The sequence below is a fragment of the Podarcis filfolensis genome (assembly GCF_964270895.1).
Source record: "Podarcis filfolensis genome assembly, chromosome: 1".
In the NCBI taxonomy this organism is placed as follows: Eukaryota; Metazoa; Chordata; class Lepidosauria; order Squamata; family Lacertidae; genus Podarcis; species Podarcis filfolensis.
The window spans coordinates 67,971,452-67,993,736 of NC_139604.1; the positions used below are offsets into that span (position 1 = coordinate 67,971,452).

Below are 22,285 nucleotides of genomic sequence, written 5' to 3' on the forward strand. Positions count from 1 at the left end.
ATTAGCATATTCCAAAAGTTATAGCATATAATCTTTGTACATACTGAAGGAAGTGTGAGGTAGTTTTTTTCTTATTTCTTTATTACCTGCCCTTCATCCTAAGGTCACAAGGTGCAAAGCAGCGGTAAAACACATTAAGAACTATTTAAAACAACTTACAACAATAAACAATTTGTTTATTCAAGTGTAAGGCTGCTATCTTATGCACACATACCTGTTCTATTGAATTCAGTAGAACTTACTAAGTTACCATCCATTGGAAATAAATATTATTTTTAATGCTTCTCTATTACAGTAAAACAAATAGCACCAAATATATACCCAAATCTACCAAGTAAATTGAAGCCATCTACCAACTAAACCAGCAAGGGGGAGGCAAGCCTAAAACTCTTCAGTCCATTGATTTGCTAAAATAGTAATTAGAACTCACCAGATACTTGCAGTACTAAATGCTGGGATCTTTCAGTTGGCTTGACTTCAACAATACGGCACCTCTCTGCTGAGAAGGAGTGTTATTGGTGGCTGTTTTCTGTTTCTAAGCAGGTTGCTATAGAGCCACTGCAAACAGGAACTTGTGTCTGATAGTACAGAATGTGTGAAACACACACACACACACATTCATAGTGTGTGAATATCAGCTGTGAATGTTTTCTCAGGTACATCTTATTTCTAAATTCAGTGACACTAAATACTGAAGAAAGAAAAATGACAAGGGTAAAATGAAGATTGTCCAGAGAATGCTCAAGTCTAATGAAAAGAACTTAATTCGTTCTGGAGGTCTGTTCTTAACCTGAAACTGTTCTTAACCTGAAGCACCACTTTAGCTAGTGGGGCCTCCTGCTGCTGCTGTGCTGCTGCTGCACGATTTTTGTTCCCATCCTGAAGCCAAGTTCTTAACCCGAGGTACTGTTTCTGGGTTAGCGGAGTCTGTAACCTAATGCGTATGTAACCTGAAGCATATGTAACCCGAGGTACCACTGTAAAGAAAAAACAAATGCTCAGAGTCACAGTGCACTTTGCACTATAGAGCCTTTCCTCAATAAAAATATTTCTTTATTATTTCACAAGATTTATATACCATTTGATTGTAATAAAACATAAAAGTGGTTTACATTAAACACATGCACACAAATTATAATATATAATTAAAATTATTATCTATTAAATTTAGCTTATTGATAAAGATAAAAACTATCCAGCTAGCTGCAACCACAGTCCACTTTGAGCAGCATCTCATTTCTACCCTGCAGAAATTTATTTAAATGTGACAAAGAAATAACTTTATTAACATGTATTTGGTTGAAAGAACTATTTCAATAGTTGTTTTAACTGTTGTGTTTTAATGGGTTTGTTTTAGTGCACAATTTAATTGTAGCTGTTTATTTTAATATTTTTGACGGAATTTTTTATTGTACATTTATATTTTTTGTAATTGGTTTTGCACCTATGAATTGCTGCTTTGGCAATTAAGCATGATATATATAAATAAATATTACTACTAATAAAGCCATGTGGAAAGAGGACTTTATAAGAAGATTCAAGCTTTTTCTATATTATTGGGGGGAGGGGTGTTCCTCCGATTGGCAGTTCAAAGACCGCTGAAGAAGCATCCTTCTTGGAATGTCTATATCAGTAATATTTATGATGCTCAAATCCTCAAGTAAACAATGGAACAGTACAATAAAATTGAGAGAACCTAAGGTCAGTTTGTTAGTTTCTTTATATTCTTGAAATAGAGGGAGTAACAGGAGGTATAGACACTCCTTCAGCTTCATTTCTTCCACTCACTATCGATGTTGTGACACTTAATTGTCCTTCTCTCACTGTGTGTCTGTATAATACAACAAACTTCTTCTAAGATATAGTTTGATCATGGAACAAGGATTTATTTAGATTTCGAAAAACAAAATATCCAGATAAAATTAACTCAATATTAGCATTTCCAAAGTTAGTGTGTTTTTACAAAACTGTCTTTTTTTGTTGTTGCTGTTCCAACAGTCAAGTGGTTTCCAGTTTATACATTCTGTGCAAACAGAATCTGTACAGAAACTTTATACATTTTATCAATTTATACAGTAACTTAAATTATATTTTTTTAAGAAATAAATGTTAGCAAAGAGAGAGAGGTTACTGTTCTCAGAAAGGAGCAGAATCTTTTTATTAAAATATAACCTAAAGCATTCAGCTTGAGTTGACACATTGGTGTCCTCCCCCGCCCCCTTGTAACCAAAATGAACCACGTATTACTGATCTCTCATATCAATCTGTTAAAATGATTCCAGCCATTTCAGTCATTTGAAACTTCCACACATTTTAGCAAGATTCATGTCATCACAGTCACAAGCCCTGAAATCACCACATTGTAGAGCAAGTTCAGTCTTACAAGCATCTTTGAAGAGGCAGGATTGTCTTTGGAGCTTCCAGACAAGACTTTATCTGATCTCGAGCAGACTATGAAGTCCTTGGAGCGTGATCGCTTTGAGAGCTATCTTTGGGTGCGTGGTGAGCTTCCCTGCTATTCTCCTCTGAATCATTGTAAAGCACAGATTGGAGATACCTGATGTATTTAATTGCAGCTCGGAGTGTTTCTACTTTGCTGAGTCGTTTCTCTAGGTATTCGGCAGGTAGGTGATGTCTGAGTTTGGCGTAGCCTTCGTTGACACACTTTACTCTCTGCCTTTCCCTTTCATTCCTTTTTCTGATGAATGCCGGGCCGCAAGAGTACTCGCATCTGCCAAAATTCCCACAGGGACCTTGAAATGGGAACGCACAAGGATCACTGTAGAAATTCTCAGCCGTCAGCTGCTCTGGTGTGAAAGGAAGCAGAGGCAAATCTTCGGGGCCAGCGAATTGGTTTGGGATCTCTGGGTAGAAATGGAGTGCAGCATAAAGGTCCCTGCAGCCAAGTCTAGACATCTGTCCAGCGTGGGAGTTGCTTAAGATGGGCAATCTGTCCATGGCATCCCAAAAGCTTCCCAAGCTGTGGTGTCTCAGGTATAGAGCTAGAAATGGAGAACTGTGTATCAGCTTTAGTGATTCATACATTGCAATAGGCTAGGTGTGATTGTCAGTATTTTTAGTGCAATTCTGATATTATGCAAATATGTGGGAGACGGCAATGTTGTTGTACTGACCTATTTAAATACAGTGTTCCATATGCAAAGGAGATATTTTAAAATAATCAATATAAGCATAGATACTTGCAACTAGATAAATCTCTTTAGCTTTACAGTTGAGGATGTGAAATCATATGGCAGATTTTCCTAGGCAAAAACACATGCCGTTGTCAGAATGACTGGTACATGAACTTCTCCATTATTCCCTGTACCCACTCTTTTTCTCTGCAGTGTGTGCCTTGCTATTCCTATCACTTACACTGATTATTAGCCCAGGGAAAGAGGGGTGTTGTCTGTGGAAAAGCTTGAAATGTGCTTAACTCTCTCACTGAAATTATTGAGGCCTACATGTATTCACCTTGATCAAATTGTGCCCCATATCTTTTAACAGAAACTCTCCTTTTCAGGCTGTGCCTAACATCAGAATTCAAAATTTGCCAACTCCTCCAGCCAAAATAATGTTGTATCTTTTATTCTGTAAGATAGCAACTCAACAACTTCATATAGCAAATAATGCGAAAGGTAATGGTAAATTAATGTTTCTCATCCTCCCTTCCAATACATTATTTTTATTATAAGCAATAGTGTAAGAAGTTGTTTTCTTCCATTTATCAGGGATTACTGGAGCAGCTTGCTAGCAAATATCAAAGTATTACTCTGACTGCGGGCATTTTATTTAATTGCATATAATCTATGTGGTTAGGATTTAATGGGAAGTTGCTTAGAGAGCAATCAATCTCCTGTAATGACTCAGGACCCACCAGCTGACCTTCAGAACATGTAAGGGATGAAATTGGCTCTCCCTGTGCCTCACAATCACACTTGTCAGTTTCCACCAGCCTACTCCAGCATAGAGAATTCCATAACACATGTACAGAAGAACGCCCCCCCTCCTCCTGCAAACAAATTGGGTCTGCAGCCTGTAATCTAGAGCAAGGAAGATTTAACTGAATTATAGAATCATAGAATTGTAGAGTTGGAGGATCATCTAGTCCAACTTCCTCCAATGCAGGAATCTCAACGTGTCTGGTCCCCCATCCAATTTGAAACCATACCAGACACTGCTTAGCTTTGCAAATGTGCTAGGAGTTTTATATTGCTAAACAGCAATCAATGAAACATATTTATTGATCATGCATTATAAAAGCTGAATCAGTAAATTGTCGATAATAAAAAATGGTTATAATAAAAATGTCAATTAATGTTTGCATTTTAACATTTGGAAAGATTACTGAATTCACCAAACCTTTAACTTGAATAGAAACCTCAGTTAACTGAATTATTTACTAAGAAGTAAAGTCTCATTAATTCAAATAATTTGCTCTATTCTTTCTGAAATTTGCCTCAGTGCCTAAGACAAAACACAAGATCATAAAACAAAGCTAAGTTTTTCATTCCTAGAATTGCTTATGGTGAAATGGAAAAGAATCCCCAGAACCACAAGGAAAAATCTAGAATATTAGACAGGGACTGAACTTCAAAATTCCACACTAAAATTATGTATGTTAGTAAGCTGATTCTTATAGCACTGTTCTCTGTAGATCTATTCTATAAACTAGAGCTCACAAAGTATATATTTATCATGTGCATCATTTAAATTTAACAATCTGGATTAATATTAACAAAAACCATGTAACATTTTGCTATTAGCCTCTATCTACCTTACATTCCTTACCTGAGTTCCACAGTTCTTGTGCCTGTTGGACTGAGTCAAAAGACAGATCTAAATTTATAGTCAATTGACAATATGCAAAGTAGCTTACAGTTAGATCTGCTCTTTTCTGGTTTAGCTTCTTCCACCCACACTGCAGCTATAAAGGCAACAAATATTAGAATTATGGGATAGAAAGTGTAACGTATTAGATGGTTTTTATGGTTTCAGACAGAAGCATATTTATACACTGCCAATGCGTAAGTTGTTGTAATAATTTACTAATTTTTATCAAATAAAGGTTCATATTTACACTGTAGAATAATTTGCTAGATCTTGAATACTTTCCCCACATATTTCTTCAGGTGTGTTAAACACACAAATCAAATCTCAACAAATTTATTTCAGACTATCTTTATAGTTATAATAAATGCCTGTGAATGTGGATATTTTCAAACCAATTTTAGGCCACTGGGAAATCATAAAATGCTGACATTTCTTAGTAAAAGTTAAGGCCAGTTCACTGTCCAGTCATCACCAATTTCATAGACTCATAGAGTTGGAAGGGACCCCAAGGGTCATCTAGCCCAACCCCCTGAAATGCAGGAATCTCAACTAAAGCATCCCTGACAGATGGCCATCCAATCTCTGCTTAAAAACTTCCAGTGTCCATCACCTTCCAAGGGAGTCTGCTGCATTGTCAAACAGCTTTTACTATCGGAAACTTCTTCCCGATGTTTAACTGGAATCTCATTTCTTGTAACTTGAAGCTATTGGTTTGGATCCTACCCTCTGGAGCAGGAGAAAACAAGCTTGCTCCATCCTCCTTGTGAAAGCCCTTTAGATATTTCAAGATGGCTATCATATCTGCTCTCAGCCTCCTCTTTTCCAGGCTAAACATACCCAACTCACTCAATCATTCTTCATAAAGCTTGGTTTCCAGACTCTTGCTCATCTTGGTTGCCCTCCTCTGCACATGTTCCAGCTTGTAAACATCCTTCTTAAATTGTGGCGCCCAGAACTGGACACAGTACTCAAGGTGGGGTCTGACCAAGGCAGAACAGAGCGGTACTATTACTTCCCTTGATCTAGACACGATACTTCTGTTGATGTGGCCTCGAATAGCATTAGCTTTTTTTTGCTGCTGCATCACACTGTTGACTCATGTTAAACTTGTGGTCTACTAAAGCCCCTAGAGACTTTTCACATGTACTACTGACAACCCAGGTGTCCCCCATCCTACATTTGTGCATCTGGTTCTTCCTGCCTAAGTGTAGAACCATACATTTGTCCATATTGAAATTCATTTTGCTAGTTTGGGCCCAGTTCTCCACTCTGTTATGGTCATCTTGAATCCTGACTCTGTCTTCTACAGAATTGGTTATGCCAAGCACTCATTTTAAATGTAATTTGTTTAGCAACTTAACTAAGCAGAAAAGTTTAGTTAGAAACCATAAGAAAAGAGTATGTACAAATACAAGTTTAAATCAGTATTTAATGATATAATTATTTAAGGCTGTACATGTACCTAAGATTGTGTATGGATGTAAATTAATAACAAAAATAAAAATAAATAATAAACAGAAGAGAGCATATTGTGAAATGGTAACCCCCCAACTCTGCCCCTTCTCTGCTCTCAAGTTCCCTCTTCCACTGGCAGATGATGACTAGAGCAGTAGTTGAGGAGAACTTATGATAAATCTGACCAAATACAGGTAGAGTTCATATTAAAATACACTGTTGGCTTATTTTCCCAACATAATTATATCAGTACCATGTAAATCAATGTTCCACATTATGAGGTTATCTGATTTTTGTTTACAACTCCTGGTGGTCCATCCTTGTGAGTTTATTCATGCTTTCATCACAGATGAAGCTCCCCATAATTCCACCTTACTTGGAATCCAGGTTAACATACACACAGACACCTGCTTCACACTCTCACCTAGGAGCAAGCCCACCCACAACCAGTCACCACCCATGGGGGAGTGTCCTCACCCTCATCACTCTCTGAAAGGAAGAACCCACCCAAATAATCAACTCACCTTTGGTGTCACCCTGAGTCCAGCCCGCCAGTTTCAGCTCACCACCGATGGCAGACTCCACATAGGCACGCTTCCCCCTCTGGAAACCAGAGATAGAGAAACCGGCCACAGCTGTGTCAAAATTCTTACTCTTCATGGGCAGGGCTGGCCGGCCAAACATTTTGACTCCTCCAAAGGGCTGCTGTTCTGCAGGTACAGCAGAAAAGGGTTGGGAAGGCTAAGATGGGGTCCACCTCCCAGCCAGCAGTAGCCCAACTACTGCTACCTGCAGGCCACCTGCTCACTTGACCTATATCCATCTTGACTGGCAAGTTTGACCACATGGGTAGAGAAAGTTATGATTCTTTCCTGGGTATGTGATTCCATTTCCTCAGACAGTGACAGCAAGCTCAGAGGGACCTTTTGGAGTGCAACCAACTGCATCCCTGTGGCAACCATAATGGAACTTATGAGCAAGTGGGCAGGTAGTAGTGGTGATAGCAGCCAATACTGCAGTAATAGCTACAGCAGGCAGACTATAGTGGAGTAGGCGGCAGCTGCAAGGCCAACTGGCTTGTAAACAGTATGGTGGGTGATGCATCAACCACCCTTTGTGATCTGCTGTCCAGGCAGGTATCTCACCATGCTTCATTATATGGCTGGCCCTGTATGCCTTGGGCACATCGAGGCTGGACTACGATAACATAATCTGCATACAACTCTGAAAAAGTTTTGGAAACTACAAATGGGAGCATGATGCTCCAGCCAGACTTCTTTCACAGGCCTATTACCGTATATGAAGCCTATTTCTCCCAGTTCTTTTGGAGTTCAAAATACTGGTCCACACCTTTAAATATATTGGGCCTAAACTATATACGGCTTTTAAGGCTTGCCATTTCCCATGCAAAGTGTCCACCTATTGTGTTACTGGCGCTGTGGCCAGTATTTTATTTAGCTGGGCCTTTGGCACTGAGGAATTCATGTTGCCCTGACTATTTTGCCTTACTGTGGTACTACAGTCACTATTATACTCTGCTGCATTATGTTTTCAGTAATTGTAATGGGGCGATTTATTTTGCTTTCATTGTTGTAAGCTGCTTTAAGGGATTTTCAGGCAGAAAAGCAGTCTAAAAATAATGCTGCTTTTTAGGGAGCACCAGAGGCTACAAAATGAAAGGTGGTGGTTAAACGTACCATTGCACAAATGCAAATTTGATCACAGCTTAGGTTTTTGGGAGAAAACTTGTTTTTGCCAAGTATGTTTAGGCCCAAGAAAATCAGGGTTGCAATTCTATGGCTGCTTATCTGGGAGAAGGCCTCATTGAACTCAGCAAGACTTAATTCTGAGCAGATGTCTATAGAATTGCAACTGAATCTAGGTTATATTCCGCATAGACTCCTTGAAATCAATGGAATTAAGTGCAATGACATCAATGGGTTTACTTACATTAATGACAAACACTGGCTACCCCCCCTTAGTTGGCTATGTACTTAAATTACCACCACTAAGCCAAACCTTCAAGTCCTCACACTGACAAAACAAACCAGGTTTAAACACACTACTTTAGGATGAAGGAATAACAGGCTTTGGTGAAATCAAGTCTTGGGTACACACCCCAAAAGTGTTGTAATTACAGCATGGCTTCAAATGCATTTTGAAAGTATTGCTATGACAAAGAAATCTTTCCTTGTTCTCTTCAAATTAATGACCAATCAAGATGAATGTTCATAGCCAAAAAGAAAGAAAGCACAATGGTTTTGAAATGGTAGAGCACAGCTGTAGGGGGGAGATACATAGCACTGCAATGGATTCATTTTTGTTCTTGCTGAAGGACAAGATGAGCATTCCCATGCTGCTGTGGGACAATAAAAGGATTTTCAGCGTCTAAAGCGAAAACACAGAAACACACAATAAAGAAGTTCAGCAACCTGTATAAGTTTGGGGCACAGGGGAAGTATATCAGTTATGGAAACTGTGGATACTATTTGCAGAGGTACAAAGCAGACACAACTGCAATAAGCACACTAGCTTGGTGCGGGGGAGATTGCCTTTTCAAACATCAATATATTGCTTCTGGAAAACTGAAATATTCCTACAACAGAAATGCTGCTTGGACAGTAATTGTTCCAGAGGGCCCAGATGACTAACAGCTGTCTGTTTGTTGCACTTAAAAAAAAAAAAGGTTGCCTGCAAATCCAAAAAAAACCTTAAAACTAGCCAATTCCAGTCTTAAAACTATGAATGCCTTCAAATGCATTGACCTGATGACTGAAATACCCAAATGGATTCCACATGGTATTTCATTTTAAAATGCTTCACTTGTCAAATTTTATGGAATCAAAATAATTTTTCCAAGTATAACTAACTCCCAGGACAAGAGAAGATTCTGAATAATTTATTCGCATTCCGTTATCCAGCTAATTTTTGAAGATTCTTATCATCCACCAACTATTAAGATTTAGATGAATAAATTTAGATATCACATTGTAGACACTTAGCAAGCAACCGAGGAGGTCCAACACTTCCTATTCTGTTCTACATTGTTTCATTTACACAGCACTTCAAGTCTCTAGAGTTCCCTGTCTTAAAGTTGCAGAGGTGCAAGCAATAAAATGCATACAACCAGCCAGTTTTAGATGCAACAGCTATACTGAAAGACCCAGGTTTTTGATACACAGCATCAGACAGTTAGAAAAGAACAAATATACATATATAAAAGTTCAATATGTAAAGTCACTTGTAGCAGAAATGTGGCACACCGTCTCATTTCTTCAAATAGATATTAGGGAAACTTGCATTTAAGAAACATAGTGAATCATCTCTCAATGTCAAAATTAGCACACAAATAATAAGCTTATGCTTTATTAGTAAAAGCAACTTAGTGGTGTACTAAGATTTTGGCTTGTTAAATATTTGAAGATATTCCTTCCCCTCATGTTTGTGCTTCCTTTGCTGCTAACGAGCAAAAATGGTCTTCCGATGAAGTGGAACACCAGGAAAACAATCTGGCACTTTACTTTCGTCCATTAATTTTCCTCCAACACGATTTGGTGATAATTACTCTACTTATTAACTGAGCACAACATGACGGTCAAACACAGATTTGCGCTGTTCTTGGACTTGGCGCTTCCAACGTTGCTGGGCATACTCCACTTTGTTCAGCATGTTGGCTCGGCTTCGGGAACGAGCCAGCACATCGTGCGCATTTGCAAAAGGCTGGTGATCCTGAAATTAAGGGAGATAAGTTTTCATTATTAAATTGTTATTGCTCAGCATGAAGAAGTTGCAGCTGCAGAAGTTGGCAACCCCTTTTCTGCTGTGCATAAGATGAAGTGCATCCACTTTGCAAACACAATACTTTGGCGCCAAGCAATTAAAAATAGCAAAGTTAGGGTTGAAGCTTGAGGATTCTGCGTGCTTGAGAATTTTCACTTGCACAATAGAACTTCCTCTATTTCTTCTCTCTCCCCCCACCCCCATGCCTCCTCTCCTAATCTGCTCTTCAGAGTTGAAGGGAAACCCCAGAAGAGGTTTAAGGTGCACATGGGAAGATGGAAGGAAGGGGAAGTTTTGTTGCACAGCCAAAAGTCCTTGCACTAAGTCAAACAGAACTACTTCATTGGATACTGCCTTGAAAATCAACTAATACTTCCATGAGACCACTAATAACCAGTAGATTGTATCCATGTTTTACTCACTGAAATTAATGTAATGAAATTAGACGTATCTAGCCAACGTTAGTACAGCTAATGTTGGTTAAACCCAATATAAATTGTTTTCCAGTGCAAGATTATCAGGAGTAGTAAAAGGATCCTGTGTATTCTTCAGTTTGTAAGATAGCATTGAAATTCAAACTACCAGCGCACTTGCGACTCTGTCTAAGCAACTACACTACTAATCAGCAACACCTATTGTTGTGAAGCTGTTTAGAGTACTCACTCCAAGATGTCAAATAATACTGAGCACACCTGTTTATATTCAATATCTTAAAAGAAAAGCAAAAATACAGCTGTTTAGGTGACAAAGTTGAACTACTATATTTATGTTAAGCACTCATGCCATCCTATTACACATACCACTGGATGAATGCCATTCATAAACATCAACATTCAATGCTAAACCTACTGTTTAGATTTTGGGCACTAAGCTATGTTTTAAAGATTAGCTTTAGAGAAGGGCATGTATGTGATATATACTAAGGATTAAATATCCACATTGTGAACTGTTTACCATGTTAACATGTCAAAACTGACTAGTACTTTTAGCAGCAATACTTCAAGGCCTTTAGGATTTTTTTTAAACAGCATACAGCAAATTGGATATGAGGTTTTAAGTGAAAAAGTTGCACAAGCTGCCTCAAACAACACCTGGACAAGCCCCAGGAATACATTTGAGCTGGTTAAAATATCCTATACCTGACGGAGCATGGGAAGGAGTGTTTCAGAATCTTATACATACCCATCACCATGTGCATAACATGTGACATGGTCATATGTACACCTTACCACGCCTATTCACTATCAGGGAAATAGGATGTAGACAACTGAACAATAATTCCTCTGTGCTATGGAAGATCAGTGAAGAACTGCCACTTAAAGCAGGACTTTTAAGTTTGGGGCCAAGCCTCTGAAACCATCTTCCATCTGGTAATCTTTGTACATCTTTCACTATCAACAAAGATACTCTTGTTTTCCATGGCATTTGCTGTCTGCTGATTAGTACCATTTCCAACAACAAGGGTTGTTGCCTATTTGCTATTTTAGTATTATATTTTTTTTAAAAATGTTTCTGTTGTATTTTTACATCAGAATTTTGAACGATCAAAATTCAACCTGAAATTTTGCAACTAGGGCCTTGAACATATGGATTTTGGAACATATGGAACATATGGATTTTGAATATTATTCAGACAAATAACTTACCCCAACGTCGTCATCGCTTTGTATTAGCTGTGAATGTCCAAAGAGGCGTCTCTTCAGAATAGGTTCTATCAAGGTAAGATACACCATATACAGCAGGAGGAGACCCAAGATGGAGAGATATATGATGATTGTAACCTACATGGCATAAGACAATAGTTCAGTTATACCATCTGAAAACACACTAATAGGGAGAATGTTGGCTGGCCAAGTGAAACAAACGGTCTATTACAGCATTGTAAACATTTAGGCATTCCATTCTCAGCAATGTATCCAAATGGACTTTTAAACCACTTAAGCATTTAGCATGAGCAAGTGAAACAAAGAGAAAACACACCAAAGCTATCAAAGGGGTCAAAGAGTAGGAAAATCAAAACTCAATTTCTTCAGATAATATGGGTTCATTTTCTCAGGGAAACCTATCATGGCTAAAAAGGTCCCATTCCAACTGAGTCTTTAAAAAACAGGAAACAGCAGCAAAAATGGGTTGGAACAGAACCTCTGGATGCAGCACAAAGTGAAATTGTGAAAGAAGATCAACAAGCGGGTGAGGGGCCTGGACTGCTCCAATGTAAAGCTTGTCACAAACTTGTTTTGAATGCCATCCATGAAAGCAGACTGTACATCAATAAACAAGGCCACTGTCAGCACAGCAGAGAAAGGTTAAGCTGGATGCACAAATTAAGCAATTCTGAAGCTGTTACCACAGCCTTGAAAAAATATTAACAAAATATTAAGCAATTCAAGAACTGGACACAAAAATGAATGGGGTGGGCAGATTTACTGTATGTGAGCATTTAAACATGACTGTCTCTTAGCACTTAATGTCATTTCCAATAATAACTTAAATAATTTATGGTACTGACATCAACAGACCAAATGCTATGCCTGTTAAGCATGCCTTGACTGGCAAAACATGTGCTATGGGGGTTAGCCATTGTCGCTTGATAGAAAAACATCACGAATTGTTGACCGATAAACGGTCTAGGAAGCATGAGACTGGCTGCATTCACAAGTGATGCTAAACAATAGTTTAGCATTATGAAGACAAGCCGTAACACTCTTTGATCTCACATGTACCTCCTGTGCTCCCATCTGGCATTGCTGTGAGGAGCTTGCAAGTTTCCACTTCTATTTTAACTTCAGTTTATTGTGACAACTGAACCTGGACAAACTGTAGAAAGCCCTTAACTGTGGTTAGCAGAAAGAAACCAAATAGGAGAGCTGGCTTATTTACACTAAGCAAAGTACAGAATCAATATTATATAGGGCAAAAATGTTCTTCAAAATCTAGCTACGAGCACTCTATTACTGTAGCTGCTGCATCACACACATAATACTCAAGAGTCATTATTTTATTATATTTTTTCTCTGGAAGGATTTTTATGCAATTTATGTAGGTTATGCTATACAAACTTTTATTTTATAGGTTTGTCTAATCTAAAATGTGGATTTTGGCAAAAGTCTTAACTGAACAAATGAGCTTTAACTGGCTTGAGTTCTAAAAAAAGTTAATCAAGAGGTATTTTACTTTAATAGTTTCAGAGCTTCTTTCCTCATATTTGCATTCACAACGTAAGCAATATGCCTCTACATCTGGTCCCGGAACTGGCATAGGCTCCACAACATGAAGACAATCACTGGGTGGAAAGGAAAAAGTGCTCAGAATAAGTTTAGGTCAAATTATACATTGCAAAAAACATCTTCTTTAGTGAGAACACATGCTGAATGTACCAAGAACTCACAATCTATTATTCATATTTTTGGAAGTTAGAAATAATTGACATTTAACCCAAATAATGATCTGCTTAAATATTTAATTTGGTGCAACAGAACTTAAGTTACTTAGGAAGAGGAAAACACATTAGAGTACAAATGTCAGCAAGGGAGTATCTAAGAGAAGGCCCTGAATCTCTAAATCCCTGTCTGACTTGCTAGGCTCTACTCCTGGATCTTCATCACCATCACGAGCCCTCAGTGGATATCAGCTGTGGTGCATGGAAGTGGTAACACCAGCTGGAGTGATGGTTAAATGTTCAGAGAAGAGATCCTTGCCCTGGCAACAATCCATCTGGCTCCCAAAATCACACATACCGTATCTCTTTACTCTAGCATACTGAAAGGTATTCTGACGTTCAAAAAGAGCATGCAATAGCCTAGGAAGCAATTTGTAGATCTTAGAAAAACCTTATTTCCTTCTTTTGCATGCAGGAACAACTGTCAAATTGAAAGTGGTGCAGAAGTGGAGTATTTTCAATAGGCAAGTGGTCACAGAAAGTTAGGCACAATTGCTACAATTGTCATCTGCTTTCCCTCCTACTTCACATTGTCAAGAGTTCTCCCACCATGTGAAATACCATACACTCTTTTTATGAAACTACCATGCGTTCTTCCTGTACGATCTACTAAAAGCCTAATCCTATACAGACAAGACAGTATTGGTGTGGAAACCTTTCTTCTCTGGTTTTAAGCACAGAATGAGGCTTACACTGTGAGGAACTGTACTGTACCATCCCTTTATCTTCATTAGAAGAGGGTTTAACTGTATATGCCAGAATGCAGTTACTTTTCTCAGTGAAAGTGAACATGTCCATGAAAAACCAAATTTACAAGTCCTTTGTATATGGCTGCTTTCATATACCTTCTGGGCAACACTTACTTATCACAGCTAATTTATTAATTGTTCCACTCTGTTTGTATTGACTCCTGCATCGTTCAAATGACAAGGGCAAATGATCACATTCATGATGGCCAACCTAAGGAGATTCAGTACATGGCAAAGGCATTAAATAAGTATGCTACTAGCCTCATAAAACCTTCCAAGCTAATGCCTATGACATCTAATCATTCTGGGTTGAGCCAGAAAGAAGATGAAACCATACTTCCTAAAGTTTGTAAATGAAACCAAACTTCATCCAGTTGGATTACTTTGGTATCATCTAAGGAACATATAGTAGCTATCGCCAAAGGGCATGTTATACATTGGTGTAGCTAGTCATGAAGAAAAACTTCCAGTCACTACACTAATAGACAGGACTGGTGCCAGCAGTAACCAGCCTAACCTGGCCAGGTCACCATTCACTAATCTCCTTGTGGGATGTTTTTCAGCACTATGGAGCAGCCTTGCTTTTGAAAGAGAGCAAAGCTTGGTTCCCATTTGCGGTGGCCGCCCACCATTTTTCAAGTTACCCAAAACGTAATGTCTGAATGTTACAATGAAATGTATTGATTTCATAGATCCACAGTCCAGACTGAATGGGAGCAGAGCTCATCTTCTGTTCAAAAGTGTTCTTGCCTCTCAACCATGTCTGGGACCATGGTGGAAGGCAGTGAGTGGTTTTGGTGTTGTTGCCACCCTCAGAGTGGTAGCAGTGGTTGTTGCTGTGGCCACCACAAGTAAGCCTGCGCCATGATTGGGTGAGGGTTATTCTGGATCTATTGTCTGCTCTATGCTAAGGGCCCCTATGCTGGCTCTGTTAACAGAAAAGCACCACAGTGTAGGTATTAGCATTCATTGAGAGGAAATACTGTTTTTCCCTCCAAGACTTGCCCTATATATTGAAAGGCACTATGAAAGCCACTGTTTCAAGTTCATATATACAAATTAGGCTAATCCACATGCCTTTGCTTGACTACTTTTGACAGCCAACTCAAGGTATGCCAAAATATTAGAACTGGAGTTTTGTCTGATTGCCTCAAGTGGAAGTGCTTAAAAATAAATCATTTTTGAACTAAAGGCTTTTCTTTCATAAATGCTGTTGTATTTCAGTTCCATCATAAAAAAGAAACTATAGTTTATTACTTATGTTTACTAAATAGCCTGAAATTCAACAGCTCCTTATCTTTTGCCTTTACTGCACCTTTAGGCTCAGCATAAGGATTAATTTCCACATTACAAAATTCTGTATCAACAACAGTACCTTTGAAATGGCAATTAAATAAAGGGCAAACATTTTAGTTAAGAGTACAAGAACAAGACAAAAGTGCCATATACTTACCAGTCTTTCTGTGAAACATTCTTACTGAAAATTTGGCCAGCATGGTCTTTGTAAGGAGGACAGATGCATTTACATCGGACATCTTCAGAATTCTGAAAAATAAACACAAGCTTAGAACTAAGGGATGTGCCATCAAGAACAAAACATAAAACCAATCAACAGGAGAAACATGTTTAAAAAATAATACTTAAGAGTATAAATGACGTATAATGACAATAGTGCCTCTCTTTTTACAGAGTATTTATGATTTTTACCCTGTTGGAATTTATATATGTCTTCAAAGGCTTCAACCTACCTTCTAAAAAATGAATAACAGAAAGAAAACTTAACAAAAATTACACTTCTGATTAGATGTTTGGCTCTATAAATTGAACCATGCTTGATCAAGTTAATTTGACTAGAACTGTAAAAATGGGAACTAGATAGATTACCTCCTTTGGTAGTGTATTAATGCGAAGTCAACACACCTCAAGCTATGTACCTTGAAGCCTTTCAGCAGCTTTGAGAAACAAGGTAAATCTTGCTACACACTTTTTCCACTTTTAAACTCCAGCAATAAACCCAGGGATTCTGAAATCCCCCACTCCAACACAAAATATCTTCCATTTCCCACTGTTGCACAAAGCCATCTAAGCAGGCAATCTTTTATACCAGTTTATACACCACAACTCATCATGAAACACCCAAACACAACCAGTTGTGCTTGATCTTTAAAAACAACTCCTACATTGGTCATGTGGTTTGGATGCCTATCACCTTCCAAAGCAACTACTCTATTCCCAACTTAAGAATGGAAAGCAAAATACTGGTTTAAAGACGCTCTTGAGACAAATCTTTAAAATGCAGTCTGCAAGTGTACAATTGGAGAATAGCCTTTACCAAAGGCGTCATGGACTTTGAACATGAACTCAGGAGGAAAGGGAGAAACGAGCTAAGAGTAAGGCACGTCAAATCCTCACCGTGATCCTCACCCAGAAACCTATGGCCTCCACAGTCACTTACGGACACATTGCTAAGACTGTGTTCATGGAAGACAAATTTACTAGGCTATGAGTGATTGCCAAAGAAGAAGAAGAAAAGAAGACATCTACAGATGTCTAAATACACAAGATGACAACATGAACAAAGGATAGCAATGCAAGACAGCAGTCAGAATTAGAAGCATCATAAAAATCCATAGTAACTGCTGTTGGCCACAAACATGATGCTAAAGCTAAAGGTGGCCACTGAAACTCTCAACAAGCCCAAGTCAACATCAAATACTATTCAGTTAAGTGGAATGTATTTCGAAGTTGAACATGTTTGTAATTATAAGCTTAAGCAAAATGCCTCCCTTTGCTCTTCACGACATCTGAAATGAGAAAACGACAAACATTTCGGGGTGGGGTAAATCGGATAAACACATATGACATAGCAAAAACCTCCCTGTCCGAAAACCGATTCTTTCTGCTGTGCTTTGCAATCCTCCTACCTCGCCCTACCACTTTTTCTTTTCTTTTTTCTTTTTCTTTTTGAAGGAGAGCTCCTACATGCGTTCTGCTTAAGGGATATTTTAAGAGTGCTGCAGAAATATGTATTTTCAGAAATTAAAAGTCGTCGATAACGAGAAAGCAAGCGTCAGCGACGGAGGTGAGATTGACAGCCCCGGCGTTGCGGGCGGTGGTGGTGGCGGGGAAACCGGGACGCCTTATTCCCTAAATGTATGGATTTTGAACATAAGCTTTTTTTTTTTTAACATAACCCTCCGGAAAGTGGGGCTTCCGCTGCCGCTCCCTCCTAGATGCAGAGATATTCCGGGGACTGGAGAGGAAGCGGGCAGACTCAGTGGAGGGAGAGGGAGCGCGAGCGCCACGGGAACGGACGGGGAGGGGTCGCGCGCGCGCCGCATACCTTTTCGCCGGCTACGTGCCCGGCGAGCGCGGCCAGAGCCAGGAGCGCGCACAGCGCCGCCCGCACTCCTCCCGGGGCCGCCATGCCCGACTCCCGCGCCGAGCCAACCCAGAGACCCTCCCCTTATCGCCGCGGAGGCGGGGCGCGAACTCCCAGCTCCGGAACCATCCCGACTTCCGCCTTCGACAGAGGCTCGGGCCCGTCCGCGGCTCGTCACGTGACGCCGCGGGGCCTTCCTTTTCGGGAAAGGGCCCTCCTCCCACCGCCCACTGCTCGAAGGGAGGTCTCGCGGCCTTACGGCGAAATCACGCGAGGGGAGAGAACCGGCGGTGTGGCCCTCTTCGTCTCTCACGCGATCTCCGCCGCGTCTTTTTGCTAGTAGAGAAGGAGGCAGCTCCCCTCAGCCCCCGCGGCAAGGCCTCCGTGGGGTTTCCTGAAGGAGCAGCGCTTCTCCTCTGGGAAACTGGACGTCAAAATTGAGACTCCAGACCTTAAATATGCTTACTTGAAAGTTAGCTCGATCGAAACCAAGAGGATTTGCCTTGGCGGGGGGAAGTGTTTTAAGATGAGAGCGTTCATGTGAAATGCTTTTATTATTTCTCTTTCCGAAATCTTACTTTTGGGGCGTAGTTTCCTCCCGCCGCGCTCCCCCAAATCCATTTTGCCACTTCTGTACCTCCCTCCATTCATTTTCCTGATGCTGCTGCCACGAGTCAGAATCGAGGCCACAGAGGTGGAGACATGAATTAATATTGCTTCATTGTCTGTTTCTGGTCTGGCTTTTGTTTATTCAACAGCTGTTCGCCGGGTAGACGTTGGAGAGCAAAAGCGTTTCTTAACATGAAATGCGTTCATGGCAAAAGCTTATGAAGAGGCACGTCACATAATACTCCAACTTGATTGTGCCTGCAATTTTGTGAACGCTTACAGTAGGGGGATTTCCAAAGCAGCTCAAGCTATACTAGACTGTTGCAGCCCTTTTTAAGTTACTCATTTTGAGGGAAATCCTCATTGCATATGGCTGAACAACCTTTATTTGGTTGTTCCAATACTACAAAGTTCCTGCCATTTAGTAGCTCTGTAGAAGAAGGAATTTCAGCAGGTATGCCACGTAACAATGTTGCATTTTCTAAACAGCTACTAAAGGTAGAGTTTTTTGCATCTGTCTGCCCACCCTAGTACACCCTCAGGGGCAGGCTTTGGTCTTTCAAGTGGTACCCTGTGTGAGCCCAAAATTTGGCACCCTGACCTTTTGCCTTACTTTCTGCTCAATTCGCTATATCATAGTTGTGATACATTGCACTCTGTTCAATGCCCAGTGCAGAGGAACTGGTTGTGCTGCCTCTGAGACCCTAATGAATAGATATGGCACAAAACCCTGCCCCCACTATCTTGCAGTGTGTTCATATTACTGCCTTAAAGTGCAGCAAAGTTAATTTTTTTCTGTGTGTTTTCCCCACCCCAACCAGCTGTTCACATCAGCAGAGCTTCATAGTGTCAGATTAATTTCTGTTTGTGTTCTTGCTCAGGAGAGTGTATTTACGTCATGTGTGCTTGATGCATACTTGTAGCATTGCCTTCCAGCACAATCCTAAACATGTCTACTCATGTGTATCTGACGAAGTGTGCATGCACACGAAAGCTCATACCAAGAACTAACTTAGTTGGTCTTTAAGGTGCTACTGGAAAGAAAAAAAAATTTTTTGTTTTGACTATGGCAGACCAACACGGCTACCTATCTGTAACATGTCTACTCAGAGTAAGTGTCATTGAGCATAAGGCTGTATACCACAACTTGGTACAGCAACATCTTTATCAGTCTTTGAATTTCTAGCATAATAATGTAATCTGTGTCATTTAATAGCTAGTTTTCAGTACTGGAACAATGAAGATATTTGCCTTGTTTTATCTGGATGTCTCAGACCACTCTTGAGCTTAAAGTGCCTTTAAATCTTTGTGCTTGTCAAATAATCACTAAGCAGTATGTGATAAGTATATTATAGCCTGTAGATTTCTCTGAGTATGATTCATTACCTGCTAATAAATATGTGCCCAGATTAAAGGAGACAGAGGGAAGGTTGCACACCCCCTGATTTTTAATCTCATTATAGCCATTTCCTGCAACTGCAAATTAGTACTTTGATGCCAGTTTCACCAACCCACTCTCCCGATCTGTTCAGCCACCTGCCCGCTTTTGGTCTTTACTGGGAAGAACATTGCCTTTGTCTAAATATTCATGCCAAGGAACTGAAAAAGAACAAGTTTTTTTTTCTTATGTATTTGCCATCTCAAAAGCAAGTGACATCTCTGCAGAAAATGTAATTAAAAACAACCCTGCTTTCATGTGGATATTCTTAGTTGTGGTTAAATCCAGTGGAAACAGTGTTTTATTTTAGTAGGGAGGCAAGCTTTATTTATAACTTGTGTGAAAACAAATTAACCACACATGAAAAACTGCTACAGAAAATGCATATTTTTTGCATGTAGTTTCACATCATTTGACTGAATTTATTAATTTGCTGACCCTCAATTCAGTTAGAGAGCAGCTAGGCAGTTTGCTACAGTTCTTGCCACAAACCTTTTACCTCAGGGTCATGAATGGTTGTGATGGTCTGATAATGGCTCACCTCACTGTAGACCATGATTCACCAATAAGAGTGAGGCATTCCATGCTGATTCCATTTTGGCCAGGTGTTGTGTCCTTCATTGTGATGGGGGATTGTCTTAGTAAGACAGGCGATAGAACCCACTCCATTTCCACTCCTTTCCAAACAAATGTATTGCAGCTGTGTTGTCCATATGGATTGCCTGAACAAATGGGACAACTCTTTATATCTTGTAAATATGTATCTTCCTTAAGACCAACCCCCACCCTAGCATAGGGGTCCTTATATAGGCTTATACTAGCTCTGTCCAGTATTGTGCAGAGATACCGTACATTTTTTAAGTGCTATAACCTATTTTACTTCCACATGTTTGTGAGTGGTTTGGACATTAATTAAACTTGGGAAATTGAGGTCTGTCACCTTTGTAGGGCAGGCTCAATGTATCAAAAGTCTAAGACTCCCATTTAGAATAGTAGACTCAATCTGAGTATATGAGTTGTATAGAAATTAGTTTACAATAAGGAACATTTCAATTGCTGTGTAGCTAACTTCTTGACTTGTTAGTAAGCGAAGGTCTCATTTTTAATGGTGTCCAGAAGTTAGCATTGCAGTGTATAGTTTCAAATTATTTTGTTGCTGTTATCAACTTATGTACATGATTCATGTACGTAGTCTAATATTAGAGTTTCCTTGCCTTTGGCAAAAAAACCCCAAACCATGCTGAATTTCCAAGTGGAAGTGAAGCTATGTTTTCAGCAGACTGGAACAGCAATTTCATTCTTCACTGCACAATATACTGTTTCTATCCACTGTTGCTTGCTTCTTCTTCATAAGTTATGTCACATTGACCCTAAAGGTCAGAAGCCAAAGCTTTTCTCCTTGATATTTTGGAATCCTTTGCAAAAGTGCATTCTTAAGTGATCCAAATGTTAGCTGCCCTTTGACCACAGAAGCCTCCTGCTCAACCATTTATTCATCAACGTACGACCCTGGTTATAGTTAATCACAGCCTTGGTTTCCTGCCTGTAAATTGGGATATTATAACCTACCTGCCAGTCTTCAGTACTAAACCAATCTGGAAGTGAGTCCAACTGAAGTCAGTGGGACTTACTTCAGAGTTAACATGCCTAGAATTGGGAATGGTTAAGGACGCGGGTGGTGCTGTGGTCTAAACCACAGAGCCTAGGGATTGCCGATCAGAAGGTCGGTGGTTTGAATCCCCGCGACGGGGTGAGCTCCTGTTGCTTGCTCCCTGCTCCTGCCAACCTAGCAGTTTGAAAGCACGTCAAAGTGCAAGTAGATAAATAGGTACAGCTCCGGCGGGAAGGTAAACGGCATTTCCGTGCGCTGCTCTGGTTCGCCAGAAGTGGCTTTGTCATGCTGGCCACATGACGCAGAAGCTGTCTGCGGACAAACACCAGCTCCCCCAGCCAGTAAAGCAAGATGAGCGCCACAACCCTAGAGTCGTCCACGGCTGGACTTAACGGTCAGGGGTTGCTTTACCTTTTAAGGACAGAAAACAGTTTTCACTCTTGAGCAGCTATAGACATTAATAATGGAATCTTATTTATGCTTCTCTTCTTTTTAACTGCTTTTTCTCAGGCTGAAGAGGCAAATGAGCACCACTTGTCAGATTGTCAAATTTGGTTCTGCTATAGTTTGCTTTTGGGAAGTTGACCTGAAGAGGTCGCTAGATATACATCCAAGAAACAGGTAAAGAAACCAAAATCAAAGTATTTTTAGCATGTGTTAATTGTCCTATTAATGCTGGGGTGTTCAAGTAATCAAGAACTGTCTTCAGCATGTAATTATTCTTGACTGTACTTTTCTGCATTTTGTTTTCCTTTGACCTCACGTTATACCATTTCTGTCTCCCCCCCCCCCCGAAAAAAAACCCCCACGCTCAAAAGAACACGCAACTAGGATAACAACATCAGGATAACATTTCATGTGTTTGAGTAAATGGGTTGTAGTTCACAACAACTTGAGCCATAATAGACATGTTAGTCTTTAAGGTTGCTATTTTTGCCTCAAAAGGTATTCCTCTGGAAATTGTCAAAGCCAAACTGATTTTACGCTT

The 22,285-nt window shown here is 39.8% G+C and overlaps 2 protein-coding genes and 1 long non-coding RNA gene across 10 annotated transcripts in view; 1 reads left to right on the forward strand and 2 right to left on the reverse strand.

Annotated features, from left to right (window-relative positions):
- Positions 1-1,862: 1,862 nt before the first annotated feature.
- Positions 1,863-8,385, reverse strand: ASCL3 (achaete-scute family bHLH transcription factor 3). Its single transcript, XM_083600177.1, has 3 exons — positions 6,813-8,385; positions 4,880-4,927; positions 1,863-3,002 (listed from the first exon to the last, which is right to left on the reverse strand). Exons 1-3 carry the CDS (start codon positions 6,970-6,972, stop codon positions 2,452-2,454), a joined length of 759 nt encoding a protein of 252 aa, XP_083456303.1. The 5' UTR covers positions 6,973-8,385; the 3' UTR covers positions 1,863-2,451.
- A 786-nt stretch (positions 8,386-9,171) lies between these two features.
- TMEM9B (TMEM9 domain family member B) lies at positions 9,172-17,740 on the reverse strand. Its single transcript, XM_083600294.1, has 5 exons — positions 17,600-17,740; positions 15,710-15,801; positions 13,243-13,351; positions 11,715-11,849; positions 9,172-10,017 (listed from the first exon to the last, which is right to left on the reverse strand). The coding sequence occupies exons 1-5, from the start codon at positions 17,681-17,683 to the stop codon at positions 9,862-9,864; spliced, it is 576 nt and encodes a 191-aa protein (XP_083456420.1). The 5' UTR covers positions 17,684-17,740; the 3' UTR covers positions 9,172-9,861.
- The window catches only part of LOC310756428, a 53,885-nt gene continuing 47,505 nt past the window's right edge, over positions 15,906-22,285 (forward strand). For 3 of the 8 annotated variants that reach the window (XR_014544865.1, XR_014544866.1, XR_014544867.1), the window contains exons 1-2: positions 18,015-19,208; positions 19,358-21,918. This is a non-coding gene — a long non-coding RNA (uncharacterized lncRNA). Of the gene's footprint in view, positions 16,979-17,006; positions 17,339-17,948; positions 19,209-19,357; positions 21,919-22,285 lie in introns of those variants that run through there. The other 5 variants (XR_014544861.1, XR_014544862.1, XR_014544863.1 and 2 more) reach the window with 5 other exon arrangements.